Raw genomic sequence first — 26,130 nt, 5'->3', positions numbered from 1 at the left:
GTTTTTGTTTTGTTTGTCTGGTTAATTTTTTTTTTTTCCTAGCTATACCATGAAAGTTTCTATTCTGTAAAAAAGGAAACATTGCGTTGTTGTGCTGAGTGTGTCCATGTCTGCACACCAACATCTTACGTAAGCCCTCTGCTGCAGCACAATGAGGCCCTTCCTGTCAGGCCAGCAGTCATCTTCAGTCCACAAACCAGGAAACAGCCGAGGAGAGAAGCCTCTTTTTAATCGCTCACTGATTTGTCAGCTCCTGATCTGCATTCATCTTTCATCGACGGCTGTTATCACGGGTTTTTGCACTCTGATGTGCCGACAAACCCTCGGCGGTGGCTGTTTGCCCGTCCCTCTCATTAATCTCTGTTTTTCACTGTTTGACAGAGGAGATCGTGTCAGCAGCACAGGCCACCGTCGCCATGTGGGCTCTTACTTAACGGCTTGAGTGGGATAGTTTGACTTTAGCTTTATTTCTTCTTTGAATCCAAAGCTGACCTTGACTTTAATTCATAATTAAATAAAAAAAAGTTAAAAGTTTTGATTAGTTATGCAACTGCTGTAGATATTTGTCCATCTTCCAGTTGCAAAATCATGAAAAGCGTAGTAACGGACAGTATCATGTAAAATGTTTAACTTTTTCTAGTTTTACATCATGTCATAATGTTATTGACATTATGTGTAAAACGCCTGAGTGGACCAAGCCCCGCCTTCAAGGCGAAGCTCCTCCTCTGAGCTTCCACCACTTAGTTCCTTCAGACTAGCCAGCAGCAATTAGCAAACACCTCATTAAGTGAGCTACTTCTCAGTGCAACGCTGGTAAAAACATTGCTACAGCTTTAATCGAGGAGCCATGTTGTGATGACTTCCTGAAGGAAGAGTTTTTAAAGAGACAGAAGCCCAATTTCAAGGTTTTAAATTACAATGTCAATTTTCTTTTAAATCATGTTTGTTACATACAGCATTTTTATAACAGCTGAAAGTAACATGGCTACTTAAATGTGTTATAAAGCGCCACTACTACTATAATCTTAAAAACTCTTGAATTAGTGTCTAAAATAATGCCTTAAAATGTCGTAAATTTTTTTTAAAAAATGTAAATATTACATTTTGTTATGGCAGCAATTCTAAATTTACGTTTTTTTTCTTGGGACTTTTCGGTCAAGCAAAAGTTTGAGTGGCACTCCATCTTCATTGTGTTGTGTGACTCGAGGCGACTGATGCTACCGCTAACTAGCTGCTAACATGTATACCCTTGCTAGCTAGCTAGCTTTCCTACACTCATTTTTGCCACTGACTGACTTCTACTGCCAACGCATTTGAGATTATTAATATTAATATATGAGGATTAATATGGTAGAGCGCCATCTGCAGCGTGAGAAGCAAAAAGCCTGGTTCATACTTTTTGCTATGCTTGATTGAAACACAGCAAGTTCCACCAACCATCCGTTTTTGTCTTAAATTTTATTCAAGATGGCGTTACAAAGGTCTTTAAAAGTCACAAAGTTGACTTTCTAAGCTTGCAGATACCCTGATTAAGAACAATACCAGTCAGCGATCTGGAATAATCTTCATTTTTTTCTGCATATCATCAAAAATAACAGCATAGTTCTAAGAAACTCTTGGGCTCCTGTCAGCATCTGTACATCTGAGCGTTTCTGCTCGCTGCTCTTCCTGGTAATTCAGAATTAGTACCAGCTGTTAGAACCAGATTTTATAGGAAGCATATTTTCTGCTTCCTATAAGATATATGGAGGCATTTTCAGTTATGAGCTCAGCCAGAGTTTCCAAGAAATCAAAGTTTTGATCTGAACTAGTTTACATTGGATGAAAGTTCAAGCTCCATTTCCTGGTTTTTTGTTCTCCATTCATTAACCTGTACAGGCATCTCTCTTACGACCAAACATACCATAATATTCCTCCATACTGATTTTCATTTACAATCACAATAAAGTCCAAATAAGGACATTTTAAAAATCCCAAAATTGTTTGTATTGTCAAGATTTACAATTTTCTTTCAATTAAAGTGTCTATAAATATTGAACATTTGAAAATATGACTAAATTCAATTACTGTGTGCAGTTTAGTGATACAAATCACATATTACCAAAGTTTATCTTCATCCAGATATTGTCCATCTGATGCTGAGTTATTGGCTAATTTAAATGAATTTGTCCCGGAGAGACAGAAAGACATTTTTCTCTGTTCTTGCGCGTTTGTGTTAGTGCTAATTGAGAGTTATTGCTTTTCTTTGAGGATTTTATGTTCAGCCGGAAACATTTATTTTTCTAACTCCTTTTGATTAAGTGAAGTGCTTCTCCTGCCTGCGAGTTTTGCTTTTAGTGAGGTCAAACTTGTTTGTCAGTTGTCTTCGGCTTCTGGGGAAAACTGGCGCGATCCACTTCCTGTTAAACTTCCCCGTCGGCTTAGGAATCACCCTGTAGCTTAAGATCAGCATTCTCAGGAAGGAACAGAAAAAACCTGAGCACGCTTTAATTGCAAGTTTACATGCAGGCATGAGTCATCGTTTTGATATTTTTTTGAGATGCCAAACTCAAAATTAGCATTCAGAAGGAGAACAAAGCAACTTTTTCTGCTTGGTGGACTGCGAGCTGCTGATTTGATTTTAAACACCTGCAAATCAAAATCAAATTAAAGCCTCTACTTAAAAAAAGTGAACACATTAATCATGATATCCTGTCTTTAATGACATAATTGATTTTGTCATGATAGACATGATGTTTTAATGAGGCCTCACATTTTTGCGTCACTCTTCCACAAACTAATTATGTTCTCTTACAAATGGGGCATTTCATGCTGGTTCTGATTCATTATGTTCCCTCACTGATTGCTTTCACTTAATTACTCGTACAGTATTTTTCCGGTAATTGCTCTCCAGACAATTTATTCTGGGTGTCCATCACATCCACATGGTGGAAAAAAATGATGTAAATCGGGACTCTCAAAAGATATTAGACACATAAATTTCACTGTGCAGAAGCAATCAACACTCATAGAAATATTTAAAAATAAAAATACAGCATGACTGGTTGCCCTAGAAACCAGCTGTTAAAGTCTCTAACACTAGATTATAGATATGGATAAAAAGCTTTAGCTATTCAAGCTAAAAAAAAAAAAATACAAACTTAAGCTACGATAAGAAAAAAGTGTTCACATTTCACCGAGTGATGAATCATAACTGTTTTATTTAGAGATTTATTTGTGTTCACATAATAAATTTTAACTAAAATTGGTCTCAGATCTAGGGAAAACTGTCTATTTAGATGCTAAGCGTTAGCTAAACACTAACTGTACTTTTGCTAGCACGCTAATTGCTAACTTGAAGTGTTTCCTAATGAAGCAGTTGCTTCAGTCTTTAAAAAATGACCAAGAAAGACAAGGAAATAAATAAATGCCATTAAATGATTAAATTAAATTTAAGTTTGCAGATTCAATGACCCATTTCAGAAATTACAACAAAGTGTTAAATTTTTGTAGCATGTTTAGCTATTAGCAGTTAGCAGTTTATTTCAAATTAGACAGATTTTAACTAGATACATCATATTAAAGAAACATAAAATTATTTAGAAGAGTCATCTAAGCTTTTGAAAGTAGGATAAATTATATGTATTTGCAGTTCAAAAAAATTTGTATAGAAAGTTTTAATTTTTATTTTGTTTTTATATTTGTGACCCTAATGTCAAGCAAACACAATACCAGTAGCAATATCCTGTTTCTAGTGCATATATAATACATGAGGATTACATATCAAAAAATACAAGTCAAAATTAGATTAATCATGTGATCATATTATTATTATTATTATTATGCCTGAAAGTGATAAAATAATCAAAAGGCACCAGGATAACTGTGTACAGTTGTGATTCTGATCCCTTTACCCTATTTCATCGCAATAACTATTTATAAAATTACATTTTTGATAATCTAAATCAATAAATCCAGTTTCCTATAATTTAATATAATTTTCAACACTGTTTCTCTCAAATTGGCCAAGCTACAGAGAAAAAGGGCATTTTCTATCTACATGTATAAGCAGCATTATGCTGCATTTAAGAGGATTTGTTCACTGACTTGTCCAGTTTAGTCAAACACCGACATAGCCATGTGTGTGTTTGTGTGTTTTCATCTTCATTAACATATAACCTTGTTTTTTTCTCGTAGCCTCTAGCCACCGACTCAGAAAAGAGAAAAAAAGTTTTTTTTATTTTAAACAGAGGCAGTCTCATTGAAGCTAACATCCTTGGTACATCCCCAACTTGTCTTTTCCAGCTTATCTTCATTGGTTAATTCTAAGAAACAATATTATTTATTGAAATTCAACACCTTTAATTAATAATTTGGTTCTTGTCATCACATTGCACGTTTTGCTAATGACACATTGATCTAGATTCTCATTTTTCCCCAAAAACAATTAAACTTTTGGCTGCAGAATTATTTGTTGAAGTTTGTTTGGATCGTTTCTGTCCTTTTTTTAAAATTTCAATTTAAGTCAATTTATTTTTAAAGCACAATACAAGTCAAATTTCACAGACAAATTTCAAGTCCATTACCTACATTTCAAATTGATCCCAGTTGTCAATCACGTTTAGTTTATTATTCAAAGTGGTTTAAACGTTTTTTATCTAAGGAAACTTAACCAAATCAAAACCTCGGAGTGAATAGACACTTTACAAGGAGTACTTTATATGTTAAAAAAGTAAAAAGTACATTTTACAAGATATTCTAGTTAATATAGAAACAGAATAATGCAATATGTGAAGGTATATTTACTTCAAGAAATTGTGATTAGCCACATTATCCAGGAAAGATGCACTAATAAGACAAAATTAGTGATCACTTTCTATAAAAATAAAATACTAATGATTCTGTTAATTAGCATTATCTACAAAAGAGACACAAGAAAAACAACTAACCTAGTTGAACCGATTTTGTTGCACAAAAATGCCTCAATTAGATGATGCCATCTCTGTAATTAGCAGACATTTTTAGTCACCATGCTGGCGTTTTCTCTGCTTAGCTTTCTGACATTTTGAATACCAGTTAAGCTGTTTATTTTTATCTCTGACCTCTCATTTTTTTAATATCACATCTCTGTCTTCCAATTCCATTACCCTCCATGTCCCAACATTTGCCGTTTTATGTTGAAATAAAACTACAGAAGGGTTTTTAAAACGCTCGAAGAGAAGACAAAGCAGCTGAAATGTCACAAGCTGCTGGTGCCGAGTGGGCAGTGACTCGGGCCTGCAAAGGGACAGCGACACATGAAAGCTGTCCCAGCAAACCTCCCCCGCATGCTTTCAAAGCGTGACCCCTTAGATGTTTATTTCAAGCCGCCTCTGGTGCCCTCAGCATCCTATGAAAGCATTCAGGGACTCAATGGGTCACATCTGCTTATGCTGTGGTGTAGCTGCAGGGTTTGGTTCATTAAAGTTATGAATAAAAGCTAAACAAATAGTTTTGGTTACCAGCCAGGCCTCAGCATATTTTAATACAATTTAAATCTCATGTGTACACACTCTGCATAATTATTTTTTCCCTACTTTCAGGAATTAAATCAGACCAAACTTTTCTGTTTTAGATTTATTAGGACGACCAATCTTAATTTAATTCCAATCGATTCTCATCTCCCTTCACTTTTCTGTCTGGGATTTCTCCCATTGAGTTGGATTTCTCTCATGATGAATTTCGATCAGGCCAGTCAGCAAACAAAAGAAGAAGTTGTGAACAATGATGTTGATGTTCTGTTTAAGAATTGTAGTGTTTCTGTAGTTTTAGCAATGAATTGAACAAAGCCGTTCAGTTTTTGTTTGCCACGCTTCCAAATACTGATCTACTAAAGTCAGAGTAAGAGAAATGTATAACTGAAAGAACATGTCCAAATTAAGAGGTTGTGCAAATGATTCGTTGAGATAAAAAGAACTGAAAGTGCAAATAAATGGTTTAATATCGCAGCTAACACTAGCTTTAAACACATGGCCGAAGGGGTGGGCATTTATTGTATTGTTTATAATTTATTATGATAAATTTCTCAGTACGATAAGAATTCTGATTTATTGTTGTCACGATAAATACCAACTAATGATGTTTAAAAACCTCCAAAACTGTCTGGAATAGTTAAACTTTACTATTTTCTCCACTTTTTGTTCAATTATAGTATCAATAAATAGGAATTAATTTGAAGATTAAATTAAGTAACTGTGTAGTTTAGTGATACAAATGACACTTTTTTGTGATTCGTATTTTTAAGAAGTATTTGTGCTTGAGACGATGATTAAAAGTTTAAGTCCACGTCACTTGTGGCAGCCATATTGGATTTTGATGCTGAGGTTGATCAGAAACTCAGTTATTTCTCTGGAGCTTTCATATTTATTTTATCAGCTTAAATTGTTTTATTTTCAAGAAACACAGCTGAAAAAGTCCAGCTCTTCTTTTTATGAAGCTTGAAAATGTCTTACAGCTTATTTCTGGAGTCTAATGATATCAGAAAGCATGTAAAAATTGGTTTGAAACATTTAATTGTGACCCCTGATTAAAAAAAAGTAACTAAAAGCGGCTTCTTGTCAATAGATTTATTGCACTGATTTTTAAACATCCCTGCTTGGTGCCATGCATGTTGAAGGAGTCAACATATTTCTGTTGATGTGAAATGAAATAAGTTTAGACCCTCATCGTGTTTCCCTGAAAGAAACTATTTGAATGGGCTTGTAGTGGTCTGAGATGTGATTACTGGAGCAGCTTGACTCGAGGCGAGCCACAGGTTTTTCATGCATAACAATGAACAGCGATTGTCAGAGACAGAGTGAAACTGCTTGAGTGCTGAAGCAGCAGGAACCCACAGAAATGGCAAAAAGCAATTTTATTTTCCAAGAAAGGCCACATTATGTGAGAATAAATGTAGTAACAGAATTTTTTTTGCAGATCCCTCTTTCTTTGATGAATAGTTCATACAGATTGAAGCGGTTTAAAGGTGACCTATTTTGATTCCTTGAACAGGTTAGGGTAGGTCTACATTTTTTGCACAAACTAATTCTGAGTTAATGAGGTTTTAGTCTGGTCAGTTCTGCCTTTTTGAGCTGTTTTAAGGCCTCTTGTCACTTTAGTCCAAACAAACGCAATTATACAAATGTACATCTTTGAAAAGCCTTAGTAGAGCCTCCTTTACAACCAACAAAAACGCAGCAAGTGATTTCTGGATGTAAAGTCAACAACAAAACATTTTTCTTTTCCAGAAGTCATTGTACAGTCTAAACAGCAGCAAAATCAGCTAAAACGGTAACATTAATTTCCTTTTTTTTTTTTTTAATTGGTGACATTTTACACACTTCTATGTTCGTCTCAGGTCCAGTAGGTTGACTTCTCGACAAACACGTTCAGGTTCACTGTATTTATTCTAAATAGGAAATCAAGTTGGTGGTTAACATCAGTCCAGCAGCTTCTGCCCCTACATATTAAATAAGGTACAATAAATAACCCTAAACAAACTACAAAGCAATAACTCCCAGTTAGCAGTTAGCAGCAGTTAACATAAGTTAAACGTAACTAAAATGGACAACGTTAATAATAATAACAGTTAAAAACGTATACAAAATACAGCAAAATTACTCATGAAACACCGAAAATTACTAAATTTGTCTAAAATATATGATAAACTATAACTCTTTTAAAGACACAGAGCTGATTCTAACACATTCCACAGTTACCGACGGCAACAGGAAAAGGGGGAGGAGCTGTCAGTTACCGTTACTATGGTAACCACCAACTGCCAAGACTTAAAACACCAATAAATCTCTGAAGAAACAACTTGTTGACTGAACAAAATAAAATCAAAGAATAAGTAATTTGACAAACGTAATCACATCTTTGATATTAAAATAAAATCCTGTTACACTGCAGTTGGCTTTATATATTACATCACACTTTTGGATTTCTATCCAAATAAAATTCATCAAACATTTTGGTTGTAACATGACAAAAAGTTCAAAATATGTAGATGTCGGGTTCAAGAGCTGACACATCCTCTTGTCCAATCTATTAAAGAAATTTTTTTACATGACATAATTTTAAGTTTGAAGAGCATTTTCTTTTTAACTCTTCAGATTTAAACCCCTTTTATTCTCACTGTCATTGCTCCGGCTTATTCAAAACCAGATTTATTCTCCCCCTTTTTTCTTCTCCATAACAACTGTATCAAGGTCACTAATACTGTAACAAAATAAAACTCTCCAGCATATAAAGCTAAGTGAATAACGGAGTCGCATCTGCTTAGATTTACCGTTAGCCTTTTTCCCACATCCCCTGGCTCAGCCACTGATTTAGTTCCCCTGCCTGGTGGGAACAAAAGAGTCGGCTGGAGAGGAGGGAACCTAAAGAGCAAAATGCTATTGTGCAGATTGAAAAGAGCTCAGAAGGATTAGCAGGAGGAGGAGGAGCAGTGGAGCTTCTTCTTCTTCTTCTGGTTGCTTTTGCATTGGGAATGGAAGGATGAGTTTGGCAGAAGCGTGGGGGATGCGGTTCCCAGTAATTCAGGGGTGCTTAAAGTGCAGCCTGGGGGCCATTTGTGGCCCTTAACTGCAATAAAAAATGGCACAAAGTTGTTTTTCTGGCTCAAGGTTGGCAGGTTGATGCATTAAACAAATCCTTTGGTGACATTTTCACTGCCTGTTAAAAATACAGAAAGTACAACAGAAAGGATTCATTAAAACAAACATTCAGTAACTTTTACTCTTTGATTCACCCTTTGAGTAAGCTCAACTAAATAAAGCAAAGGTTTGTGACGAATGAAGAATCTAGATCCAGACACAGGGTTTCCCCCAGTGTATTATAAGCCTGGCGGGCCACCAGGCTTTACTTGTGTCCCCACCAGGCTTGGCATTGCTTATTTAATTAATTTTTTTTTAGATGTTTGCATTTTTTAAGACTTTATAGTTGGTGCTCAGGTATTAATCTCAACAACAGATTATCAAGTGATAATTTTCACATTTTTTTGTCAACCTAAAAAAAATTTTAACTCAAAAAAAACTGATGGGCTGTCAATGATGAATGACTACCAAGTGCTCCAACCACCAGGCTTAGCAGATTTTCTGGGTGAAAACCTTACAGACAAAAATAATAGAAAAATCATCAACATTTAGGATAATGTTTGTGTCTATTTATACAAGGCAAACCTGATGGATTTTATGTTTCAGCTCCCTTTTCTTTGTAAATCAGAGTTTTACTAAAATACTATGTTGTGCTAGGCCAGATAAGAATGAAACATGGAAACTCTGACCCAGTGTGACAGCTTTCAGAGTTTAGATTTGGTCTCCAACAAATCAACTTCACAGCCTCTTTGTCCTCTACCTGATCCGTCAAACCCAATGACAGGCGCCATCACAAACAGATAACCGACGCTCTCACCTCGTCTGCTGCAGCTGACGAGGTGTTCTTGGAAAGGATTTAGTGATGTTGGACAACAGACAGGACAGCTGACCTCTGAGCGTTTGATGATACCATGTCAGACTGATTATTTCTGCCTGGTGTACATACTACTACTTTGTAGTTCTATGAAATGTTGCCTTCGGAGGCCAAGATTCACAAATGTGACCATTTTCATGTTAAGCAATCTTAAAAAAAACAACAAAACAGCTTTATTATGAACAATTTTTTTTTGTTATCATTTTCTAATTTTTTTTTGTCATGTTAGTGCGTTAAAGCTCCACTTAAATGTGTTTTTCACATTTTTGTTACAATTTTCTTGATGGTAGTATAATATAAGTTAGATAATCTGTGAAAAAATTCTCCCAGTGCTAACTGCAGAAGTACTTCAGTCAGAAACAACCAATCAGAGCCAGGGAGAGGGTCTTAGCACTGCCAATCCTGTTTGCTCTTTGCTAAGCTACAGCTAGTTTACCACATCATAGTGGTAAACTAGTTAGCATTCATTCATGACAGATAAACAGTTTTTCTGTAACTTTAAGTTGTTTTTCTACCAGTAGCACATTTAGCAGTACATACATGAGATTGATTGACAGCGCTAAGACCCTCCTCCTGGCTCTGATTGGTTGTTTTGACCAGGAGCGGAAATATGCAGATGGTACACAGCTAACTATGAACCTATTCAAGCACTGAACGGATTCTTAGAACAAATCAAAGTGTAGATGCGGCATAACTTTTCTTAAAAAAAAAAAAAAAAACTGAAGTAGTAATTTTTGGACCTAAAGATGAAGTTTGTAGCTTTTTAGGCTAAAAGCTACTGAAATCTCAGACCTGAATCTTCAAAAACACATAAAGAAAATTAAAAAGTCAGCCTCACTATTCCAGGATTAAATGTCCAAGGTCTCAGTAAGATATTAAGAAACTCATCCGATTAATTTTAGTAGAGTCCAGCTTTCCTTTCCTGTACTGTCGCTTCAGTGTACTCTAATGTTTCATCACGGAAAGTGCCTTCAGTTGTCTTGTTGCAGAAATGCGCTACATGGATAAACGTGCCTTTTCTTTCAGTATTATGGGCTTGACAGTTGGGGATGATCTGTAAAAAATCTATGAGTTGGTCAGTTATGACTGTCCCTTGGTGTAACATTTTCTGCTCTAATCAGCTGCCAGCATGACTGTCATGAAATAACTAAATACATTAAACCATCAGAAATATTAGTTAATTAATTTTATTTCTTTGTCAAAACGATATTTGTTTGTCTTTTGTGTCCCCTACATGATTTATGACAAACTGAAAATTTGTTTCTTATAGCTTTTTTGTTCCCATTTTTCCATATACAGATTTTTATTATAGTTTTGAAATATTTTGAAAATAAATATACAATTTCACACTACTTTGTGTTGTTCTGTCACATAAAATCCTAATTTGACAATATGCAAAGAAATTGAAGGGGAGTGAAAAACTTTGTAAAGCACTGTAGACTGGAGGCCTTAGATTATAATGTTGCTCATTTGCATCAGCGTTAGCATCCCTTCACTTAAAATGTAATTTGGCTAGAATATATTAATGGGTTTTAAATTAATGTATCCTCTAAGAATACATTAATTTAAAATATGTTGGACAGAAGTTTAGGTTGTATCTAAACATCTTCGTTTCATTCTCTGACTTGAGGCGGTTGAGGCTAACGCTAACCAGCTGCTAATTTAGCCTTGCTAGCTTTTTAGCTAGCTAGCTAGCTAGCTTTTTGTGTATATCAGGAGTAAGTGCAAATTTGTCGCCAGTTGGTTGGACGAAGTTAATTTTTAACACTTGCTGACTTCTACTGCTAACCCACATGAGGCTAGCTGCAAAAAACCCAAAAAAACCCAACCTTTTAACGTTGGCATTGTGAGTTTTAAGGCCGTAGAGGTTTTTTTTGTTGACTGTAATACAGCTCTCCTAACCATTCCTTTTATTTATTTATTGCTCTTTCAAGCTTCTGCTTCACTCAACATTGGTATTAAAACAGCCTTTAATCTTAAATTTAATTTGCTGAAACCTGCAAACATCTGGTCACTCCTGCAGAGTACAGTAAATTAAACAAAAATTACTTTCTTTGGAAAGATTTATTCGTCTTGTGACTTTTACTGAATTCTGGACAACTTGAGTGTCCTTTCCCAAAGTTTTCTAAATTTTGACTTTTGCAGGGCAGCAAAGATGATGACAAGTTGACCTGCTCTTGACCCACAGTTTGACATTAAAAGCATGAGTCACCCACGCTTTCTTAACCGCCCCGGGATGTAACAGAAAAATATCTTTTCCACTCTGAGACATTTAGAAAAATAACTTCTCGCTCAAAATGTGAGAAATCAACACTTTCTGTGATGAGAAACGAAGATATGGAGGAACTTTGCGGTATTGAGGTATGGATGATATATTTTTAGACCTCAGTTTAATATAAAATGAAAAGTCATGAGAGGAGTGATAAAATCAACAGCGATAGGGACAGGAAGAGAAATTCACACGAGAGGGAGGAACGTCCTGAAAGAAAATTAAATGTCTGGCACTGACTTATGATAAAATGTGCAGAGGTTTGGCAGCTTTATTAGGAGCGCTCCCATTTGAGGAGAGATTAAAAAAGAGCTGCAGTGAGAAAATGTTGCTTTATTTTAAGATGTATTAACTCCAGTAATCCTCCAGTTATGATATGAGTGGATGTCTATCTTTTAATTTCATTGATTAAACATGTGAGAAATCTGTCCTTAGCCTGTTTGACACCAGGAATGAAAGAGGAGTTATGCTAATGCTAACATCCACCCAGAAGAGAGTTTTATTATTCTGCTACTGTGCTCTGCAGGATATTGACACATTCCCACAGCGGTGACTGAATTTAAAATTACTATGACATTACAGCAGGTTTCATCCGTCTTGAATGCAAATTTCTATAAGCAGTTATTGAATAAACCCTCTCTTGTCTCTTAAAGAGAGGGTTTGCAGTTTGATGGGAATATTTGTTTAAAGCTGGTGTTTGAGTTTTATTTGGTGGTCATGTCTGAACAGTCTGCCCTGCAGAGTTTCCCTTCCTGCCTGACGTATCACTGAGCTCCCAGTTTCTCTTCTCACTTTGATCTTCACCTAAATGCTGGTTGAAAAACCCAGAGGTAGAGGAACCGATGCAGGCAGTGACGTCGCAGAGCAGGAATGATGTCAACACGGGGAGATTAATGGACCTTCGATTTGCAAACTGGGGAAGCTCTGAAGTTAGTAATTAATCAATTAAAAATGTCCGTTTTTAGACGGAAAGAAACATCTGTTGCTACATTTTCTGAATGACTCCTTTGGAATAAAAAAGCAACTCATCAAGAATATCACAACTTTGATGTATTTTTTTTCTAAAGAAAGAAGAAATCACTCAAGCTAGAGCAAAAACATATCTAGATGGCTACTTAAGTATTAAATACCTGATCAGTATGTGGCAGTATGTCTTATTTTTACTCCACTGCTTTACTTAATGTCAGGTTACAGCTCGTGATCGATGTGCCAAGTAACAAAAAGTCACATTTAACGTCATAGATAAGCGTAAACTCTCAAAATTCTCTAAATTAGTACCAAAAAAATCTGTGATTTTTATTGTAAAAAAATCACAAAATCCTGGAGGGACTTTTATTAGTGGTAAAATATATTCCGCATCGAATTGGGAGGCAGTTCCTTATTAATATTTTAACCGTTTCTTAATGGGTTTTATCAATGCATTCTGGTGCAACCGGCCCTTTAAGAGGATTCATGATTTTGATGTGGTTCAAAATGAAAATGAGTTTGACACTCCTGATTTAAAAAGTTGTTTTAGATTGAAAAGAACAATTAGAGAAACCACAAATACCACTTCTTGGGTTCAAAATACGATAAAGAATAATGAATTCTTCATTCTTCTAATGATTCTCATTTATACCTAATAACTACGTCCAGATAATTTCACATAACTTTGAGGCCAAGGAGTTCATCCCCACAGATTTTTTTCTCTGAACACTTTAAAAATTGGCCATTGCACAAATAAACAGTTAACCGATAGTCATTATTGCATGGATGAACATCCAGGTTTTCCTCGAGTGCATTACAACATCCTGATCCTATGCCCAACAGATTACTGACTGCAGATCTCTGTTCCAGACGTCTCTGGTGTTTCTGAGGTCAAACTGGATGTTCCCTCTAAGAAAGAGACAGGAAGTGAGGCAGGAAGTCCATAAAGAACACAAACATTCATGATGGGGGAAAGAGAACAATAGTGTTATGTGATATGCAATGTGGAATTCAGAAATACACGCAAGTGCTTGAATCTTTGACGCACATGTGAGTTTTGGCCTCCATTGGTGGTCGTAAATTCCCAACATTTACAGTCGCTGTAAAAGTGAAGTATGCTCTATTTAAACATAAAGGTTTGCAGTTTTGTTCACATTTCTTGACAGAGATCCTTCAGTTCACTTATGGTTTGTGTATAAAATGCTATTTTATTGCGTTCTGTTGCGCATTTGCTGCAGTGTGGAATTGAGGTGTTTTTTTCATATGTATTTCAAACATATTCACAATTCAAATAACAATATATTTTTTAATAACCATTTGTTCAGAAATGAGGTAGGGAGAAGTAGAAAGCTATTTAATCTCACTCACCTTTTAAACTCTATTTAAAGAAGAACAAATAAAAATTGTACATACATAAAACAAAGAAACAAGAAAATAAATATTTGCAGATTTTTTTTTTGTAGAAGAAAATACAACTTCAGAAGCTAAAATAACTTCACACATTTCTACTTGATGCGCTATTGGCTGCTGCTTTCAAATCAGCCAATCCAGGAGCACCATTCACTTTCCTTTGTTCTGATTGGCTGCACCTGTCAAGGGCGGAGAAAAAAAAACGCTGTTAGCGTCAGCAATAGTGCTAAAATGTGTGTTTTAATCCATATTAAGGTATATTTTGTGTTTGAATTATTAAAATAGGCAGTTATAAGTGGTTTCAGAGGGAGTATCAAGTATTGGCGATTTTCTCCACATTGTTGTGTTTTTTTTATTTTTAAGCAGTTATGAGTCACAGTGGCAAAACCTGAAACTGTTGCTGTTCAAGTTACTCAGCAAGTTGTTGCTAGGCAACTAAAGTGTGAGTGAGTTGCTAGGCAACCAAAAAGTGAGGGACTGAGTGAGTTAGTTGAGCTGTTTACATCTCCCAGAATTCTGTGCAGTTCTGGTTTGGAGTTCAGTGAATTGAATATTCCATCAGATATCGTTTTATCTACTGATATCGCAATATTTTATCGATTTATTGTCCAGCCATAGCATAAAGGAACAAAAAAAATACCCAGTTTCTAGTTCTGTTGATCATGAGGATTGTTTTGATCAATAGTTGTGGTGTTTGTGCTTTTATTTGCTCTCATGGAGCCAAAGCAGGAGGGAAAATAGCTCTCTAGTTATTGTTTTCCACTCCTGCTGCCTGTAAGTGTCGTGCAGCTCTGCAGAGAGCTGCTCTTAACGGCACTTAGAGGCTGAAGTTGTTTCCTGGGAGCCCACATCCGATGATTTCTCTCAGACAAATCAATTTTAAAGTACAAAGAGTGCTCCAATCTGCACATAATTAAATGCAGCAATTAACTCCCAGCCTTCTACCTATTTACACTCCTCTTCATGAGCATGAATTTCATACTCCAATACCCAGGAGAAATGGACAGAGAGCGAATAAGGTAATAAAGACTCATCGCAGCTGGGAGAAGCAAAGAGCCGCCTAGAGATGCACTCAGGCTCCAACAGAAATTACGCAGACTGACTCAGCTGGGATCAGATTAAAATTTCCGTGGCAGAGCTTTTTGCCCTGCAGGCCGCCTCAGCACCAGGTGCTGTTCTGTGGCCTGCAGGCTGAATCACCGGGCCTTGGAGCACGTAACCTGTCAACACTCGCACATCCGTCTCAAAGATTAACAGGCACCTGACTCACCTGCTGTTCTTGTAAAGTGGGCTTTGGGTCTGCGTATGAATTAAGAAAGCAAGAAAAGTGACAATGGATGGGTTGAAGGAAGTGATTATACCAAGTGTTTTTTTGTTTGTTTTTTTTTAAATTAAATTTCAGAGTTTCCACCAGAGGTCTCATCTTCTGAGGATGAATTTTTAATGTGTGTTTGGACAATAAACTATCGTATGACAGGCACAATAACCATCTAAACTAATTGGAGAGTTTATCATTGTGTTGAAAGGAGAGCTACTGTGTCTTTAAATAATTTATGGCTCAAACCCCTGGGCCTTTGCGGAGTAATTTGACCATTGTTTTGGTCCACATAAAAAGTTGGTGTCATGTTTACATGTTTCAACCAGTGATCACAAAAACAACATCGTAAACAATAACCCTCAGAAATCAATAGTAGGATAATATCTGTTGTTGTTATGTTGCTTTATGACCAAAGTCCGTTAATCTAGTTTGTGTTTCAGCAGGTTTTCTTCATCAGATAAGGTTTGTTCCTGTTAAAATATATACATGGACTTATTTTTATCCCTAATGTGATTTACCAAATTATTCTGAACAGCAGTTTTCAAGCCAACAATTTTCTGAGTGTTTTTCTTTCTCTGAGACAAGAACACGATCCTCATTAGCGAAAAGGTTCATTATTTTGACAGATTAGGTGTGTAGTTCAAGTGCAGTCCCTGAATATGTTTTTGAAACGTAGAAAGTGCATTTCTTCTTCTGGAAAAACTTAGTTTGGTTTAAATGTTCTTCATTTCAATAGCCTTGAGTGATCGTAATGACCTTACTGTGGAGAAATGAGTCATGCATTTTTAAATTATAATCATTTTAAAATGAGTGAATATTAATTCACAAACCCCAATATATTTATATATTTATTGAGTGCTTTCAATTAATCTTTTTTGTCCCATTTGTACTGAACTCTGTTTCTTTGTGTGTACGTCTGTGTCTACTTACACTTACTAAAAGAAAGTAGTGCTCGTTAAAATGTATCTTTAAACTTGTTATAATAGAAAATAGACAAATTTTGCTGAAAAATTACAAAAATATTTCATGCGGTTAAAAGTCAGACCATGTATTTTTTAAAAGCATTTTTTTTCATTATTTATTTATTTATTTTTACATTTTTAGACTATTTTGCTCAATTTCTTATTTTGTTATGCATTTTTTTGTTGCTCTATGGTTTCAATCGCACCTTTGTGGTACTCCTAATCCCTTAAAAATATTTCCCCCCAGCTTGTCTTTGCTTCTTTTTATCTAAATTTTATGGATCTGGCCGGACATTTCCGGACATTTTCATATTTTCTTCAAGAGAATTAAATAAATTCGGGTGTACTCGATATACTCCGCAGCCCCTCCCTCCCGTTTGCAGGGGAGGGCGGGGCCTAAACACACACTGTGTCTCTCCGGCTCGCTGGGCTGAGGTGGTTACCGCGGCGGGCAGCTCAGAGAGGAGGGAGCGTATCTTCTCTGCCGTTGGTCGCTTTCCAGCAGCAGCAGGAGCGCGGCGGCCGTTGCCGTGATGGCATCTGTTGCTCCGAACATGTCAACTGTCACGTTTGAAACCGCGGACAGCGAAACGGGGGATCCAGTCCGAGTTCTCTGATTATTATGCCAGGACCTGCTTGAGCGGAAAAGTTTAGGAGAAGTGGGGATACGGTGACTCTAACGGCTGGAAAATGGTAAATATGGCTTTCTCTGCTGCTGACGAAGTTGTCAAACGTAAGCTAACCAACGTTTACTCCCTGATATCATTACAGAGACAGATGTTTTGGCATTGACATGATGTGTATTGGTAAAGCCAGTTTCTACAGTCTACCGCTTTCCGCCAACCACAGGTCCTGACGTGTTTTATTCGAAAAAGACGATCTTCATTTACATAAAATGTATTCTTGTTTTTTTTCTTCCTTACACATCAGCCAGTTACCAACACCAATATATTGGTATTTTGCACATATTTTGATGGTTTTTTTATTTTTGATTTTTATCTCTAAGCCAAAGTTAATTTGTTTTTAGATCAAAATTTAGCCACATCTTAAAACAGCTGATGATGATGTGTAATATAAGTACTTACATGTAAAACATGAATTGACGGGATATTACAAGGAACTACACAGTATGGATTTAGATCAATTCAAAAGTACTTTTATTGATTCCAAAGGGAAATTAAATGTTGCTGTAACTCATTAATTCAGCATTTGTTAAAGAGTTATTGTAGTAGATGGTGCTGGATGTGGGCAGAAGGTTCTCCTATAGCAGATTGTATTACAGTGAATTTGAAGGCGCCTCTGACTGAGGACACTCTGTTTTTCTATGACAAAAGTCCTACACATCTGAATCTAATGACTGAAATACCTGCTAATGTCCTTGTGAATCAGGTGTGTAGATGCAGAAACATAAAGTTGGACATCTTCTCTTGGGGACCAGGGTTTGACACTTGTAGTCTGTGCTTTTTGTCCATCAGTCCATTAATGTGCCTCTCTGTTTCTCCACTAATTTGTTCATCAATTTGTTCCATCAGTCCGTCTATTTGCCCTGAAATCCATTCATGTGTCTATTCGTTCACTCTATTTACCCCTCAGTCCAACTGTTTATTCATTAACCCATTTATTTGTCTGTTTGCCCAACAATCCAATAGTTTGCCCTTTCACTTGCCTATTGGTGTCCATCTGTACACCAATTTAACTGTTCCTGCTTTGCTCTGTTTGAGTCTTCGTACCTGTTTGTCCATCAAACCATCCATTGTTCTGTTTGTCCATCATCGATCTATAAATCCCGTCTGCTTTTCCGTGCCTCTTTCTGGTCTTTCCAGTTTTTACAGTTTCTGTATCACAAGCCTGTTCACTGAAAAAATATCTGCCGTAAATTCATAGTAATCCTTGGTGTTTATAAAAAGGACAAATAAGGACTTTAAGGAAGTTTGAAAATTTGAATTCTGACAAGAAATAACCCAAATTGGCAGCTCAACCCAGTCCTTTTTTGATGTATTTCATCCAGATTCCCGCAGTCTGCCATAAACATACGTTTGTATCTCCTCTAGTCTGTAAGGAGACAACACACAAGTGTTATCTATTTTAAGGTTTGGCCTCAACAGTTGGTTATTTGAGTAGCAGACGATTAAGTCACTTCTTTATTGCACACCATAAAATCCCTGGATATTGATTGGGCGTTTAAGTGGTACCAGGGGAGTGGGCCATTTCCCCAAGCCGTGCTCCTTGTTGGACGGCAGCCAGCGGTCAGTATGACTGCCACGCATCTCCTGCTTGTGTCGGTGTTGCAGCTCCTCAACGTTGAGTAAGATGACAGATAGATTCCTCTCTGTCCCGGTTTTGGAATCAGACATATCAAGCTTACTTTTGAACGAGGAGTGGGTTTTAATGGCGTTGAAGTGCTCTGTTTTTGTGCTGCCTTGCAATTGACAGCTGCTGAGTGTGGAGCAATTTTAAAAGCCCCAAATAAACGCTTCTGGGCGCACTTGGTTTGAGAATTACAGTGAGAAGTGCTGCAGTGGTGTGAGACATCGGCGGGGAGTGTTTTTGCAGGTATCCTTGTGGGACGCAGAACATGTACTGACATTTTTTTTTTACTGATGACACTTTTTATGAGCCATTCAGTGGCTGGTGGTGGTCCTTCCCTCCCTCGTTAGTCAACGCTCAGGGGATGCGTGTGGTTGGCCACGCATCTCTCCATTGTTTGCACCTGGAAGCAGTTTTTTGCTGAGCAGCTCTGATGTGAAAGGAAGTTTTGCTCAAAGGCACCACACGAGTGGATTTTATTTTTGCAAGTCAGCACCTGGTGGTTTGGTTAAGAAAAGATAAAAGTGGAGCTTCATGACCCGCCAAAATTAAAACGTCACTTTTTCAAACAATCATTCATTCTTTATACTTCATTTATCCAGTGATTCGTACTTCAACACATACAGTGCTCTGAAAAAGTATTTGTTTTACACCAGCCCTGTTTAGTCTGCTTTAATTGAACTGTAGTTCATTTGTCTTGTAAGTCTTGTTTGTTTGGGGACATGTGAATGTGCAGTCGAACTCTGGTGGGGATCCAAACAGTGAGCTCTGGTCCATCTAAAAACCTACGTGTCGGTTTATTTAATCCTAAATTTCAAATCTCCGCCTGGATATTTTTGCTTATTTTAATTGTACGCAGTTCTTTAAATGTACTGTGAGTAAATATATTTGTCTATTTCTTCATAAGAACTGGAACCTTCAATATTTAGCAAGTTATTTTCACGATGTACCGCCTATTAAAAGAGCGCTCCTCATTCACTCCCTGCTACAGCGGAAGTGACATTACCGTAATAACCTGATATTGCTTGAAAGCGCAACGTTTTTCCTTTCAGAAACCGTTGGAATTTTTCAAATAGCTCAAAGTGTGGCTGAGTTACGGTACTGAATATTTGGCTGGATCTTCGCCGACACGTTTGGTCTGGAAGGGTTACAGTGAACTCTGGTGCTGGTTTGATTGAATATGTGAATGGCAAGTTGACCGGAGGCTCGTCCAAAAGCAGGAAGTAGAATATTCTGGGCAAACACAACTAAAACAAACGTGGAGGGAGAAATGCCTCGTGGTCTTTTGCTAAAGACAAGAGAGAAATCTTACAACCGCTAAAATCTGACGCTACTTCATTTATGTTTACTTTTCAGGAAGGAGGAAGTTTGCGCTCCTGTCTTCTTTAGACGTTTTTGTGTTGTTTTCTTCAGGGGTTCTTGGTGTAGTGCCACTACAGGAGAGTGGGGGAACAAGTTTTTCAAATAATTTGGATCGTTTTTCAGTTTGTGTTAAACAATCCAACCACAAAGGCTAAAAATATAACAAATGTTGCAATTTTACAACTTTTATCCGGCACCGTAAATCTTGAAGTATTAGATGTTGACGAAGGTGAAGTTTCTTTTGAATTCTGATTGTTTTTATTTTTGGTATAATCTGCACCAACACCAAATAGAGCTACTTTTCTCTGCTCTGTCATCCTTCTATCTGCTGACAATCTGGTTTTCTCTTGCAGCCTGAATGAACCACCTGCTTGTCAAAGAACATACAGCTTCTCTTTAAATATCTTCCTTCATCTCTGTGGTGCGCCTCACCAATACTGACAGGAGGAAGATCAGATTTTTGAGTTTTCAACCAACCTGATGGTACCAAGGAAGCTGAAAACTTACCTCACTTTCACTGTGAAAAAGGAACTGATACCAGCGAGGAAAAGGATTTGTTCAGAACTAGTGTTGGCTTGGTTTATTCAGACATCAATACTGTTGGTTTCTAAAAGGTCAGCTTGTGCAGGTATGTGTGTCTGAGTGTGTGTATAATTCACGCGTCGGCTAGGCTCACTTTCAGACGCTTTCAAAGACTTCATTCTCTTTGAGGAGGGAGGAAAGCGGATGGGGGTGTGTTTCCGACTCCCAGCTCCTGACGCTGCTCCCTCTGGGAAATGGCGCGTTTGTCAGGCTTCTTAAAGGGAAGCTTGTCTTCCCCGATGCTTTAATTTCGCTGTTCTGGCACAAAACCAACGGGAATTTATTCAACACGACCAAAAATAGCTGCAGTCTACAAACAGGCACATCGAGTTTGTTTACACATTTAGTTCATTTGGGTCGAAAATAATAACAATAAATTGCCCCATCAGTTACAAATCCATCTGTGTGTGCAGCAAAACTGAAGCAAATTAAATTCTCTCTCTACAGTTTATAACATTATTATTACTATTCAATTCTACTCAACTTCACTGGATTTGAATAGAAAGTTAATGTAATGAAAATGTTTTGAAAATATTTTTCAGTACATTTTCAGCCGGTTCTTACTGTGACAAAAATTTAAATAAATAGGTGAGCAGTTTGAATTATTCATGTCATATAAATTGATTTTTCTGAACTACTTTTGTTAGAATACCCAGTTGGTTTAGAAATATATCATAGTTCAAATGGGTATTCTGAAATTAATGTATTGGCAAACTGAGAGTGCAAAAAAAAAACAGTTGCTGATATTTGAAATTTAGACCAGGATTGGAAGCCAAGCATTTATTTATTGCAACAAAAAAAAAAAATTACGCTGTTCCACAATTTTCAAGTAACTTAAAAGTCAGATAAAATACCAAAGTGTTTTCTCTGGCTGTACAGAGTCTTGGATTGATGCTTCACCTGTTGCTGCACCCTGCCGGTCAGCTGGATGTAAACAGGCTCCCGTTACTTAGACAAGAAAAATAGGTAACACTTTATTTGAAGGGGTGTGCATAAGGCTGACATGACACTGTCATAAACATATTACACCTGTCATGAGCATAAAGAACTCTTTATGAATGTTTATGACAGTTGTCATGAAGTGTCATTCAGTAAATAATGACACATTTAATGCAAAGTTGCTCTAAATGTTGCATTGAAAGTCCATTAAAAATGCCAACTTTGCATTAAATTATCATAATTTACAAAATCATGCAAAGTTGGCATTTTTAATGGACATTTTATGCAACTTTTAGAGCAACTTTGCATTAAAAGTGTCATTATTTACCCAATGACACTTCATGATAACAGTCATAAACATTCATAAAGACTCCTTTATGTTTATGACAGTGTTATGTCAGTCTTATGCACACCCCTTCAAATAAAGTGTTACCGAAAAATATGTTCTTTTATTTTTGCAGTAGTAGGCAGAGTTGTTCTACTATGTTACTACATTTTGTTTTCTTATTTAAAACGGCTTAAGTAGTAAATGGAAATCGATTAATCACCAGAACTTTCAGTTGCTGGAGTAGAAACTCTAGGAGTTTCTTCAAAGCACCAGGCTGGATCAGAGCTTCCTATCTTCCTTTCTGGATAGCAGAAAGCAGCTTTTGTATCGGGTCCGGTTTTAGAGCCGGCTCAGAGAGCGAGACCTCGTCTGCTCCTCGGTCCTCCGCCATGAGCTGAGCTCCGGGCTTTGTTTGGGCCATTCAGACTGAACAAAGAGGGAGGACTGAATGCTGCTGAATGGGCTCTGATGGATGGTCTTCGCCTTCGACTCACTTTGTGTGCGATTACGGCGAGGTGCGAGGCCAGATCCACCGAGCCGCCTCTGTCGTCAGGGCAACCGGAGGAATGCGATTCCCTCTGTCTGCTGTAGGAATAAGTGACACGAGATGAGGGATGAGGAGGAAGCTGCAGCAGTAAAATGTGAGTAATCTAGATTTTTTAAAGGTAAACATTCATCCAGTTCATCCTCCTCTCCAGGCTTTTTGGATTACAGATGGAGTGGGCTAAGCTGACAGTGAACAGACGCACAGCGGCGGTGATCTGTGTGTGAACACAGAGTGGATTAACGAACACACTGATACTGAACCCATTAAAGAGATCCAGGGTTGGGCTAACACTCATGCAGCTTTTTAGCCCTGAGTCACATGATAGAAAGCTGATTCACGGCTGGTTTTCACTGAGCTCGCCGTTGAAACCTGCTGCAGTTTAATCCAACTTTCCAACAGATTCATTCATAAATAACTTCTGCTTGTTTACATGTTCAGGATTGCAACTTTTACATCTGAGAGCCATTTTTACCGTCAGTCCAGCTGAATAAAACTTGTTTAGAGTCGCTAATGTTCAATGACCTTTAGGAAGGACAACTTATATTTCTTGGTAAATATCTACGTAGGAAATTTGATACATTTCTTTGAAAGAAACACCACTTTATTTCAGTTTTTGGGTTATGAGCTAAGCAAATACATAAACCTTTTGCCCAAAAGGTAAAAAGGGAACCAGAGATTTGTGGAAAAAGATGCAAAGAAAATGCACAGTTTCCAACCTAAACATCAAATGATTCTTCATTATTTTTAGTCAAACTTATTAAGGCGTAATAAGTTTGGACATATTTGTATTCCTCTGATGTCATTTATAAACACAAATATATGCTGTCATTGAAGAAGGTCCAAAGAGCCACACTGGTTTAGAAGTCCAATATTAGGTGATCCATCCAGTAGCCGCTCGTCCCGATGTCGTAATTTAGTTTTTTATGAATTGATGGTCAGATAAACGAGTTTTAGCAATAGAAGCATGCTTCCCTCTTCCCTTCCAGCCACAGAAGGATTAGGATTCAGATATTTTCTGCTGGACAGTATTTACTGTTTGAGAGTATAGAAAAAGTTAGACTGAAAAGTCATGACTCAAACTATATAAACATAATAAATATCCTACATTGAAACCAAACAGTCAGCAAATGTTAGTTGGCCTAATCATGGCTTTTTGTGGACTTATTTTCCAACCAAGGTTTCACACGGTGTAAATCCATTATTAATTTTTCTATCTAAACAATAAAATGGCTAAAAGGTATTAAATATTGGCAGGAAAGTGTGTAATCCTAACAAAATGACCAATACATAAGGTTTTGTATGGATACTTCCTTGAATAAATAGTTTTTAACGCCGTTAGATACACCGATGTGTCTCTGATTCTGGGGATTTTCCCGTTTCTAATAATCACAGAGGACTGTTTTAAACGGAGGACGTATTTATGCAACACCTCGTTATAAAACTGAAGAGTCCCGGCCCGTTAACACCTGCAGAGTCCAGTTATGTAATCCCCAGGGGACACTTTAAAATGCTCCCACGCAGTCTGAATGAAGCCGCTGGGCTATACTTACACTCATGTCAACATTTCAGCGTCCTCAGCTCTGGAGGAGCGTATGCTGTGCCGCCGCCGTGTGTGTTTGTGTGTGTGTGTGTGTGTGTGTGTGTGTGCTGTGAGTTCAGAGCAGTGTTATGTTGTGAATCATGGAGAGCTCAAACATTTGTTTTCTAAAAACGGAAAGGACTGTACACTATGTGGTTCCTCTCGGTGTGACTATTTATATGTAGTCGATATCTGAGGATCTGGAGTAGAAATTGTTGTTTATTGTTCTCATAAATATGAAGGATGCAGTTTTCTGCTTCTAGTTGAGGAGGTATTGTTAAATATGGACAAGAACATCAGAATTCTAAATATATGCATTGCTGTTTTTGAATTATGTTCTTTTGTGACAGAAATAATGAAATTGGAGTGTAAATGTCTGTTGCCGTGCCGACATGCGGTTCAGACTTCAAATGTGGAAAGTGACGTCAGCACGTCTGACCTACTAACATTTCTCCTTTCAGGAAAAACAAAGCAGGGGCGATTAGTCGGCCTCATGGAAAGCAGCAACTTGATGCTGCCCAGAAGTTTTGGCACAACCTTATAACGTCGATCCGTTTCCTGTTCCTGTTTACATTTTCCACTTCACAATGGCTGTGTAAAGTGTCCAAGTGAAGCCCAGATGTTGCTCTCCTGTCTCGCCTGAAGCGAACCTGAAGCTGCTTTTAACGTAGAGCTGCTGCACTGAGCCGAACATGAAAACATTAACTGTCCGTCTGAATCAGAGGGAGATGATCAGAGCTACCTGAGCGGGGTTCACTTTCCTTCTGCGTTTTGATTTAATGGTAATACGTAACAGTGATGCACAGTTTTTATTGAAGGTGAATTAATTCATATTTTGTAGGACATTATGTTTCAAGTATAATAGTTTCTGATATTTCAGTGACTGAGATACTGAAGAAAGGAGTGGCTTAATTGTACACAACATCATTATTATTTTCAGATTTCATTCCACAGTTGCATGTTTTTAATGTTTTATGTCAAAATCACACTAAATTACTTATAGTTTTAATATTGCCTAATGTTACAGTGCTGTCACAAAGCTTAAAGTTAGTGAATTTGTTCCTTGGTGTTTGCATTCTGGCTTTTTTTCGTAATGGAGTTGACACTTTAAATTATCTGTATCTTACAATAGAAATGGATAAAACAAAGCCACTTGCCCATAATAAGTTAGTCCTGCTCTTTCTCGCTTTCTAGCAGCCTGAAAGCATCTTTGGACATATTCATATTCCTCTGACGTCATTTATAAACACAAACATATGCTGTTGCTTTTTTTTTTTTTTCCTTTTTTTTTTTTTTTTTTTTGCAATACAAGAACCGCAAAATAAAGTAGTCAGGAAGTAGAATCACCCATTTAAAAAATGCCCAAAGCAAGTTTGAAAAACAAGTGAAAACATTTAGCAAAATTCTTTGACCCTGATGTCAGACACATGTGTCAGCTGCTGTGGCGCCTCGAGAGAGAGAGAAGACATGAATGTCGAAGCTGTTTTATACGAACTGCTGCCATGGGTTTCCCTCAGCAGAAATGGGACTGCGCCGTTTTAAACACAGTTGAGATTTACTTTGTAAAATGAGTTTTGAGCAGTTTTTTTTTCCAGAGACAGAGGCAGGAATTGGTGATTTTTTTTATTTATTTGAATGTCCTTGATTAATAGATCAGTTACTGAAATATTTGGATTCTCTTTCCCCAGTTCATTAAATGCTTGAAAATAAACACACCACCAAACCACTTTTACTTTTGATGTACATTTTGCTGAGTTGAAAAAAAAAACTCTTGTATTTATGTTTATCAATCTGTCAAAATCTAAATTTGTTGCACTTAAAAGAAAATTTAATACTGATAAGTGTTAAACATTAGATCAAGGTTTCCCCCAGAGAACTTGCTAAGCCCGGTGGTTGGGTGTTTGGCCAGTCATTTATCCAGCGGCCCAAAGTGTTTTTGAGTTTAAAATTGTTTAAAGTTGACAGAAACTTGAAATATCACTTGATAATTATGTGTTATTGAAAGATTGTAACATTAATACCTGAACACCAATTATAAAGTCTTAAAAAGTGCAAACATTTTAAAAAGACTTAAATAAATAAGCAATGCTAAG

General features: G+C 37.0%; 1 protein-coding gene across 2 annotated transcripts in view; it reads left to right on the top strand.

Annotated features, from left to right (window-relative positions):
- tmcc3 (transmembrane and coiled-coil domain family 3) overlaps window positions 1-26,130 on the top strand; it is a 48,575-nt gene that overhangs the window by 917 nt on the left and 21,528 nt on the right. Inside the window, exon 1 of one of the 2 annotated variants that reach the window (XM_015046380.1) lies at window positions 16,807-17,086. The exons of the other annotated variant lie outside the window; for it this stretch is intronic. Coding sequence (XP_014901866.1) covers window positions 17,084-17,086 — 3 coding nt within the window. The 5' untranslated portion in view covers window positions 16,807-17,083. Of the gene's footprint in view, window positions 1-16,806; window positions 17,087-26,130 lie in introns of those variants that run through there. 2 annotated transcript variants of the gene reach the window in all.

Source organism: Poecilia latipinna, unplaced genomic scaffold, assembly GCF_001443285.1.
Source record: "Poecilia latipinna isolate Pla-1442-1.1 unplaced genomic scaffold, P_latipinna-1.0 Scaffold777, whole genome shotgun sequence".
Classification (NCBI taxonomy): Eukaryota; Metazoa; Chordata; class Actinopteri; order Cyprinodontiformes; family Poeciliidae; genus Poecilia; species Poecilia latipinna.
The sequence above is the reverse complement of the archived record's forward strand: the minus strand, read 5'-3'. Positions and strand labels throughout refer to the sequence as shown.